Source organism: Rutidosis leptorrhynchoides, chromosome 4, assembly GCF_046630445.1.
Source record: "Rutidosis leptorrhynchoides isolate AG116_Rl617_1_P2 chromosome 4, CSIRO_AGI_Rlap_v1, whole genome shotgun sequence".
Taxonomy (NCBI): Eukaryota; Viridiplantae; Streptophyta; class Magnoliopsida; order Asterales; family Asteraceae; genus Rutidosis; species Rutidosis leptorrhynchoides.
Window position 1 is genome coordinate 534,841,560 of NC_092336.1, and position 10,566 is coordinate 534,852,125.

The 10,566-nt window shown below is 35.5% G+C and overlaps 1 protein-coding gene across 1 annotated transcript; it reads left to right on the top strand.

Moving 5' to 3' along the window:
- Window positions 1-6,434: 6,434 nt before the first annotated feature.
- On the top strand, window positions 6,435-10,052 carry LOC139845052 (lipoyl synthase, mitochondrial-like). The gene is made up of 4 exons (XM_071835276.1): window positions 6,435-6,918; window positions 7,113-7,324; window positions 7,803-8,182; window positions 9,679-10,052. The coding sequence occupies exons 1-4, from the start codon at window positions 6,497-6,499 to the stop codon at window positions 9,781-9,783; spliced, it is 1,119 nt and encodes a 372-aa protein (XP_071691377.1). The 5' UTR covers window positions 6,435-6,496; the 3' UTR covers window positions 9,784-10,052.
- Window positions 10,053-10,566: the final 514 nt, after the last annotated feature.

Here is a 10,566-nt window from a genome sequence, read left to right on the forward strand (position 1 = left end):
CTGGAGTGTAAGATAAGAAGTGATCTCTACATATTGCAACATGACATGTAGCACCACTATCAACAATCCAACTCGTGTCATCATGAGTAAGATTGATCATATCATAATCAATACAAACAAAGAACTCATCCGTGATAGCGTTAACTTCAACCTTATCATCATCACCACCATTACTTTTCTTTTGTTTATTCTTGTCATATGCCTTTTTCTTCTCATTTTTTAACTGTGGACAATACCACTTTGTGTGCCCTTTTTCATGACAATGATAGCACTCAACATTAGAAAACTTTCCTTTTCTTGAGCTACTACGATTCTTGCCTCTTTTACCATGACCTCTACTATGACTTCTCCCCCGCATTTCTGTGACCAAGATATCTGACTGTAAAGAGGAACCTTGTGACTTTCTTCTCATCTCTTCATTCAAAATACTACCCTTAGCCAATTCAATGGTGATAACACCATTTGGTGCAGAGTTGGACAAAGATGTCCTAAAAATCTCCCAAGAGTCCGGTAACGTACCAAGTAACCAGAGACCTTGAACCTCATCCTCAAACTTTATACTCATTCCTGTAAGCTGATTAATAATACCCCTGATATGCATTTAGGTGATCTATAATAGGAGTCCCATCATGATACTTTAAAAACATCAACTGTTTAATTAAGAACAACTTGTTATTTCCAGTCTTTCGTTCATATAACTGTTCAAGCTTTTTCCATAAGGCTTTAGCATCAGTCTCCCCAGTAATATGGTTCACTACATTATCATCAACCCACTGCCGAATATACCCACATACCTGTCTATGCAAAATTTTCCATTGAGCTTCAGACTTACCCTCAGGCATACTCTCAGTAAAAACAGGTAAATAATAATCTTTCACATAAAGAAGATCCTATATTTTACCTTTCCAAACATGATAATTTGAACCATTTAAACTAATCATTTTACTTGTATTAGCTTCCATCTTTCACACAAGTCAAATCAAATAACCTAGCTCTGATACCAATTCGATGGGAAAAATAGGTCACAACGGGCAATCTACAAAACAGAAACAAACATCCGCTTGACAAACATTTCCCGACCCGTATGAACCCGTGAAGAAACTAACAAATAAGGTATACCACAATCACCACAAATCAGCCCCAATTCTGTCCCAAATCAGCAAATACGAAATAAATAAGCACACGCAATACACACGAGACTTTTTACGTGGAAAACCTCTCAAAATCGAGAGTAAAAATCAAGGGACTCGTAAGACACTTAAACTTTACTATCATCAACAAGGAGAGCAATACAATAATCCTTCTCTAGATCAACTAGAGGCATACAACATTATCATACTCTTGAATAACAATAATCAACAAGTATATGAAGAAATTAAAGACAAAAGATGAATGAATCACCCAATAATATGCTCTCTCGGTTCCAGCAGCAAAATCACGACCTACAGACCTTATTAGACGAATTCAATGGTCAAAAATGTTGGCACTGATGTCAGGAAGAAACAACCCAAAAATTGAGAAGATTCAACGGTCGGATCTCCGGGGATCGTCGATTTACTGGCCTGCTGTCACTGTAGACGGAAATGGGGTTTCACTCTTTTTCTTGATCTATCTTTCTGCCCTCTCTTACGTATGAAGCTGCACTTGTTTTGAATTAAAGGATGCCCCTGATGGTTGACCAATTCAAACAACCATTGGGCGACTCAACTGCCCTCACGGGTTTAAAACGCATTCTGTGAGGAAGAGGTATCAAGCCACATATAAGGGCCTTTGTTTTTGCCTCTCCAACTGATGTGGGAAAGGGGTGAAGGTCACCCCAACAATCCCCCCCCCCAAAATCGGTGTGGTAACCCCGGCTCTTATACCAGTTGATGGCAACGGAGACAGAAGCCAGGACCACCACATAATATTGTCCGCTTTGGGAACAGCGAGCCACCAGCGACTCAACTGCCCTCACGGGTTTAAAACGCGTCCTGTGAGGAAGATGTATCAAGCCACATATAAGGGCCTTTGTTTTTGCCTCTCCAATCGATGTGGGAAAAGGGTGAAGGTCACCCCAACAATCCCCCCCCCCCCCAACATCGGTGTGGTAACCCCGGCTCTGATACCAGTTGATGGCAACGGAGACAGAAGCCAGGACCACCACAGAATATTGTCCGCTTTGGGAACAGCGAGCCACCAGCGACTCAACTGCCCTCACGGGTTTAAAACGCGTCCTGTGGGAAAGAGGTATCAAGCCACATATAAGGGCATTTGTTTTTGCCTCTCCAACCGATGTGGGAAAGGGGTGAAGGTCACCCCAACAGTTCTCACCACCATTTTTCACAATATCATTCTCAGTATTAACCCCATCATCATCAATCACAACTTGCTGTTTCACATCATTATTATTCATGTTATGTTCAACACCGTTAATTACACCAATATCAGCAGCAGTTGCTGTAAAAAAAACCTTACTCATATCTTCTTGAATCAGACTACAACAAACCAAACCCTCTGCTACCTTCTCAGAACCAAAAATCCTTTCTTTTTCAGACAAATTGTTAATTTTATCGGAAATAGGCGATGGAGATGAAATTGGGTTATGTTCAACCCAATCGTCAAAGTTCAACAAAAATTAATAAATGAATCTTCTGGATATTCTTCAAACTCTATAAGGATTCATGTTCTGCTTTGATTTGTGTCCTACGCATAGACAAGATTAGGGTGTTGATTAGACAGTTTCATGGTTGTAGGGGTTTGAGAAAAGGAGTATATAAATAATATTATTAGAATTTTAGGCGTTAATGAGGTTTTCTTAAACCCTATCTGCTTCTTCCGCTTGTACAAGTGAGTTGCAGGTGGTGCTGTTTGTTTTTTAAGATGTTTTTGTTTGAAGATCTGTTTACCATGTCTGTAAAGAAGATTTGGTCTAAAAGTCTGTATGTTGAATGCTGAAGACGGTTTGTTTTTATGTCTGCAAAATAGCTTAATTATGTCTGCAGCACTTAGAAGCACATTTCTAAGTCTGCAAGGTTGCAGACATAATAAGACATTATTTTATCTTATGTCTTCAGAAAAACAAACTGACTGCAATAAAAACATCTGCAAGCACGCAGATATAAGACATAATAAGGTCTGCAAACAGAAAAACAAACACCACCGTAGTGACAATTTTTTTGGGGTGTATTTTAGGTTGTTGTTTGTTTGTTTTTTTTAAGATGTTTTTGTGTGAATTTCTACGGATCATGTCTGTAGATGTGACCTAATAGTATGTATGATTAATATTGAAGATTGTTTATATTTATGTCTGCAAAACATCTTAATTCTGTCTGCAGCACTTAGAAGCACATTTCTAAGTCTGCGAGATTGTAGACAAAATAATACATTATTTTATCTTATATCTTCAGAAAAACACACTATTTGCAGGACAAATGTTTGCAGGCGCGCAGACATAAGACATTATAAGATCTTCAAACTAAAAAATAAACAACACCTTAGGTAGTTGGGTGTTGTTTTTCAAAGTCCTCATGAGATAAAATATGATATAGATAAAATTGATTAAGAAAAAAAATTAAAATAAAATAATGGACCCTTGATTCAGATGTCGGAATTTTTTTTTTTTTATTTTTTGAAAAGCAAACCAATTATATTATAAAAATAAGAGTACAAGCAGCAGTCATTTTAGGCCAACTAAAAGACCAACCAGCCCATGAAGGAAGAAAATAAAACTAAAAAAGTTGTAGAGAAACAACAAACATGTACAGAATTATAACTCCCCATACATGCAAGGACCAGTAAGCCATATGTGCCAATCGATTTTGATATTGTGTATTCGTCTTGAGATCCATTCGAAGCTCCTCACTTGAATCTCGTTAAGAGCTATCGGAATTTAAATCAACTAAAAAACTAAAAATTCAATGACATCAATTTATTTCGAACACATGAACTGAATTTATTGGAGGTTCTACAAATATTCGTGGAGAGCAGTTCAAATTTGATTGATGATGCCCAATATTTGTCCGAAGTAGCGCTATAACTTTATCCGACCATGATCGCTGTAGAAAGTTATTCTTGTTTGAGGTGTAATCTTTCTCACATTGACGTGTTGGCCATTTGTTTTTGACTATCACATTATACGGAGTATAAAATCACACAATAATACTTTACTTGATGGGTTAAAGCTAAAAATAGGCTAAAACTTACACAAATGTACCGATGTCGCCCACAAACTCATTTCCGTCCTACTGTCGCCTACAAATTTATAAAAAATGTGCTAATATAAACAAAATACTTTTTTTAACCGTCAACCAAAATGGTTGATTACGTGGCTTCTAAGTAGTCATGACACGTCGGTGATACATCGAAACAGAACTGAAAGTATATGGGCGATATCGGGACACAACTGAAAGTATATGGGTGACATCGGGACACAACTGAAAGTATATTGGCGACATTGGGACATATAAAATGAATAAAAAAAGTTAAATAATTAACTTTACCGGTTCCTGTGACGACCCGGAAATTTCCGACCAAATTTAAACTTAATCTTTATATAATTCCGACTTGATAAGCAATGAATTTTAATAAATCTTGAACCTCCGGAAAGAGTTTTACACAAGCTTTTGGTCACCCTTTTATTCCGACGATTCACGAACGTCATAACTTGATTTAATTGTTTAATTGTTTAATTATTGTGCGTATATATGGATTTATATATAATTAACTTGAAATATGATAATTAAATATCTCATTAAGTATATTAACAAAGTATTATATATATATTTTCATACTAATAATTTAAAGAGTATTCAAACAATATATATATTACTATTTAAACGACGTAATTAACTTATGTTAAAATGTATTTACATATAATGTATTAGGAGTGTAAAAATACATCCTTACAAGTATTGAATACACTTTATAATATACCAATACATATAAAGGATAGCTATACTCGTATTTTCGTTCAATTTCCACAAGAATTCTACTCGCATTCATACGGTATTTTTATCCGTAATATATACAGCTTCTAGAAGTATTTACCATTGGTATATACCAATAGAAATCTGTAATTATTTGTGTAATATGTCATCCATGACCTAATCAATTTAATATGTCATGCATGACTTAATACAATTTAACTTATCTTAGATATTTTCACTAAAAGTCAAAATTATAAGCTTATAAATAAGGACCATTTTAACTCATTTTTACTCCACATTTTCTTAAACTAAAAACACACACTTGAATGCTCTCATATCATACTTTAATCTCAGCAACTTTTCTCTTCATAATCAAGGTTCGTGAATCCAAGGACGACGGTCATATTTTTAATAAGTTGAAAACTTATTATTAATATACTTTTACTACTGTGAGTATATAGTCCCATTTTTAAAATCTAAAAATATTTTGGGATGAGAATACATGCATTTTATGTTTTACGCCATGGACACAAGTACTTAAAATATATTCTACGTTGAGTTGTACCACCTTGCATATCTTCCCTAATAGCTTGGTAACTAATATTTACATGTTGTAAGAACATGTAAGCGCGAATCCTATTGATAGATCTATCGGGTTTGACAATCCCAACCGGGCTAGTCGCTCTAGTATCGTAAACGGTTTCATAGTACTTCGTTTTTACTACACTTGGTACAGTGTAAGAAGATTTCATAATAAAGGGAATATGTCACATTAATAGTTAAGTATGGTTACCGCTCAACAACTTATAGAATACTTTTATACACTTGCGAGTGTACATATATTTATAACTATGAAATCTTGTGGTCTATATTTATATCGATGATAAACCTATATATCTCACCAACCTTTGTGTTGACTGTTTACGCATGTTTATTCTCAGGTCCTTAAGAAAGTCTTCCGCTGTTGCATTATCTGAGCAAGTTGTGCATAGAGTCTCATACTTTTATTTAAATAAAGTGTTGTATTCAATAAAACCTTTATCATGTATTATATTCGACTATTACGTCACGTGTGTAGTATTTGGAAACCGATGTATTTTGGGGATTATTTCTTAAATAATCGCCCACTTTTTTAAAACATGCATTATGTATAATAATGATGTGCTTTTTATGAAAAGAATGCAATATTTTCTAAAACGTATCATATAGAGGTCAAATACCTCGCTATGGGACCAATGAGAACATACTGCGTTTATAGTAATATGGACGGGTCGTTTCAGTTCAGCAGGTAACCGGTAACGAAATGTTAACATCAGCACATTTTTTATAAGTTTGTAGGCGACAGTAGGACGAAAATGAATTTGTGAGCAACATCGATACATTTATGTAAGTTTGTAGCCTATTTTTAGCTTTAACCCTTAATTGTCATTTGTTGACCCTTAATTGGCATTTGTTGACCTACATGGTCTTATTTGACGCTACCTGATCCCGTGCACCTCACGTGACACCATCAGGCAGGATGTCATCTTCACCGTAGCCTCAAAAGCTCAAACCATTTTACGAAGACAAAAAACAAAGCACCAACCAAAATGCATCCACGATTTAAATCTGTATCTAGAACCCTAATTAATTCAAATCTCTTATCTTCAATCTCACCTCGAACCTTATCTTCTCAAATCCAACATCCACAAACCCTAACGGAGCTCCGTCACCGTCTCGCCACCGAATTGCCTACGTTAACCGATTTCATCCGCCTTCGATCCGATGAAGAGTATTCGGTTGAAGTCGGCACCAAGAAGAATCCGTTACCCAAACCTAAATGGATGAAAGAAGCGATTCCTGGTGGTGAAAAATATACACAAATTAAAAAGAAATTAAGGGAATTGAAGCTTCATACTGTTTGTGAAGAAGCTAAATGCCCTAATTTAGGAGAGTGTTGGTCTGGTGGTGAAACTGGTACTGCTACTGCCACTATTATGATCCTTGGAGATACTTGTACCAGAGGTTGCAGGTATTAATTGATTATTGCTGTGAATTTGTTAAGTTTTTATGCTTTATATTTAGGTTACTGAAGGTTTATAATCATTGTAACTAATTGAATTTGAACAGTAGTGATGATTATGGGTTAGTTTAGATATTGAATCTGCAATGAGTATCATAGGTTATGGATCATAAGTTATAACAGTGGTTTTGGTTATATTTCAGATTCTGCAATGTGAAAACATCCCGTACTCCACCTCCTCCTGATCCAAATGAACCTTCCAATGTTGCTGAGGCAATTGCTTCGTGGGGTTTGGATTATATTGTGATTACTAGTGTTGACCGTGATGATCTATCTGATCAAGGAAGTGGTCATTTTGCTGAAACGGTTCAGAAATTGAAGATTTTGAAACCTAATATCCTCATTGAAGCCTTGGGTATGACATTTTATGTGTCAAGAATATCTTATTTAGTTAGTAAATTAAATTAGTCATTTTCATTTCTCAGTTATCATAAATGATTCAAAAGGGTTTGTGGCCTTTGATTTTTGCCCCCTCTTACATAGTACAGTATATCCTAGAGGTGACAATTTGGCAGGTTGGTTAAGGGTCAAAATAGGCACTCTTTGGTATGGGTCTGACTAGAACACTTTTTGGCCCATTTTTTTGAACACTCTGTTACTATAATCAATATCTAGGACCCAAAAATAAGGCAATTTTGTTGGAAGAGTTTGGGAAACTTTCGACCCATCTGATATATTTTCTTTACAGCTAAGATTTCAGTCCACCAATTTGACCCATTAGAGATAAAACAAAACCCGGCCTGGTTTTGAGTAAATAGGTTAGTGTTGCCTCCTCTAGTGACATTTTTCACCTTTGCTGATTACACGTTGATGCGTGTTTATAAATTATGCAGTTCCTGATTTTCGGGGCGATGTTTCGTGTGTGGAAAAAGTTGCAAAGTCTGGATTGGATGTGTTTGCTCATAATATTGAAACTGTTGAAGAGCTTCAGAGTTCAGTACGAGACCATCGTGCTAATTTCAAGCAATCCTTGGATGTTTTAATGAAGGCAAAAGACTATGCGCCAGCTGGCACACTTACAAAGACATCTATAATGTTGGGTTGTGGGGAAACACCAGGCCAAGTAGTGAATACTATGGAGAAAGTGAGAGCAGCAGGTGTTGATGTGATGACATTTGGCCAGTATATGCGACCTTCAAAACGTCACATGCAAGTTTCTGAATACATAACGCCCGAAGCTTTTGAGAAATATCGGTTACTCGGCATGGAAATGGTATGTTCAACCCATCTAAGTTTTATGTTGTTTTTGTGTGGAATGATTGTGTAATTGCTCTTGGTGTGTCAGATTAGAAGTGGTGGGCCATTTGCTTATGAATGGGCCGATTTAGTTGTTTTTAGTCTCTAACAGTCAAATCAAATTTTTTTTATTTAAAATAGGGAATGGTCGAATGGATTAAAGGGGTTGAAAATCTACCAAAGTCTATTTTAAAGTATAAAATCTTTTTTTATTTTTCTTTCCAAATATTAAGGTATAATTTTGATACAATTTATCTTGTTACAACCAGTATATGTACACATAAACCGTGATTATTTAAATAGTTTAATATTTGACTCGAAGTGAAAGATATTTTAAAGTTTAGTGCTCAGGTGGAATACTGGAATTAGTTACTAAAAGTTCACTGCTATATACCTCCTTGACACGACGTGTACTTACAAGGTTGTAAAAGTAGCTATTCGGGATTTGTCGGTCGGGACCTTGTAGGGCTGATTGGCCAAGTCGGAGACTAGTAGGACGTTGACCAAGTTTGGCTGTGTTTGACGGGTTTTGACTGAATAAATCCGACTTTGCCCAATTAATTTGGGATGTGATAACTTTAACGGAATAAAACGGACAAGTCGGAGACTAGCCGGGGACCAGTCGGTCTATTTTAAAATCCCGACTAGTCGGGATACTTTTACAACCATGGTACTTGAGTCTTGAAGTTCTAATGATCAATCTAGAACTGGTGGTGAATCCAGGATGAAAATCAAACGGGTTCTCAATTTTTTTTTTTTTCAAACCTAATTATATTTGAATGGTACTTTAATGGTTGTTTACCTCCAAAAAAAACCATATATTTAAAAAATATATGAGGCCCTATAGTTAAATTTAGTTGTGTCCTAATACATTGTATAAAAAGTTTTAGTGGGGCCACACCCTAAAGAGTGGAATCACGCTTGGAGAAGTACCTAAGAAGTTGTATAAATACTAGCCACTAAGATAAATTTTAAATGGCCTACCTGTCTCTAGTTCCAATAAGTTAATTATCTGGTTAACTGATTTTGAGTTTTCAAGTCACAGTAATTATTTTCACATCACATCAAAGCACCTGTAAGTTGTTCAACCGGGTCCATCCTATTGCACCAGAGTATACCAGCTTTCCATCAATATGAAAATTGCTAAATTGTTTGGACTTTTGAAATTACCTTTTAATCACACATGATTCTTGCACCAATTTGATGAAGAATAGTGGCCCAATTTTTGTTATTTTATGTAGGACTATCAATTTCTCACATCTTGTCTTCTCCTTTACACTTTCTCAAAAGAAATGGGCCAACCACAACCTAAAAAGTTCATTTGTTCAAAACTTGAAATCGAGAACAGACAAATGTACATCACTAAAGCCAACATCCATCATGACAACCCAGTTAGTAGAAATTGCGTACCTTTAGTAGATTTATATGTTATAAAAATAAAAATCATTTGTGGTTTGTTTATATTTATGGCAGGGATTTCGATACGTAGCATCTGGTCCTATGGTGAGGTCATCATACAAAGCAGGTGAGTATTACATAAAATCAATGATAGAAAAAGATCGTGCTGCATCTGCATAATAGCCTCAGCCTGTTAATCATAATGTTTACTACTACGTATCTCCTATGTGATTGATAACCTTTTGATTTTTATAAATGTTAAACATAAGAAAATGTAACTGGCTAGAGAAAATGGTTTCTCAACCCACAAGACGTTCCATTTTTACCGGTAATACATACCGTACCTCATTCATTGTAATTATGTTCTGTAATTTTATTTATATTCTTGTTCACCTCACTGTAAATTTTTTTTATATTGATAATAGGCTAATAGCTTTTGTCTTTTCTTATCCTGAATGTTTGCTGCTATGTGAACTCCATATTTTGACCCATCTTTTAGTTGCTAGCCAAGCTTGTGTGTTGTTTACATTATGGTAAGGTTGAAGTTTTCATCTTGATGTCCGGACTTTTATGTTAATGTCAACCGTATTTTATGTGGACATTGTTGATATTCACCTTGTTTTATGAAGAATACCGATGTTAGTTGTTGGGCTTGTTATGCATAATGCTAACATAAAATTTTCGCTTCACTTATTGCATTTTGTACTGGCATTTGTGGTGCATAAGAAATAAGAATGCAAGTAAAGTAAAGGCAAGTTTGCCGTTCTAAAAAAAATAAAGGCTAGTTTGCTTGCATTTGTGGTTGATTGATTGTTTGATATTCGATTGAGACTTTGAGTCAGTCTACCCTTGTCTACGGGGTGTTTGGGGTTAGTTTATTGAGTGTTGTATGCATAATTTTATTTCACAAAGCTTGTTACTTGCAAAAGAATAATCCGTAGCTTATAAGGTTAATCGACATGT

What these genes read in the sequence shown, in the direction of transcription:
- LOC139845052 (XM_071835276.1), top strand. Translation starts at nt 6,497, where the DNA reads ATGCATCCACGATTTAAATCTGTATCTAGAACCCTAATTAATTCAAAT. An exon ending in ACTTGTACCAGAGGTTGCAG is followed by an intron (nt 6,919 to 7,112) that starts GTATTAATTGAT and finishes GTTATATTTCAG; the next exon opens with ATTCTGCAATGTGAAAACAT. An exon ending in TATCCTCATTGAAGCCTTGG is followed by an intron (nt 7,325 to 7,802) that starts GTATGACATTTT and finishes TAAATTATGCAG; the next exon opens with TTCCTGATTTTCGGGGCGAT.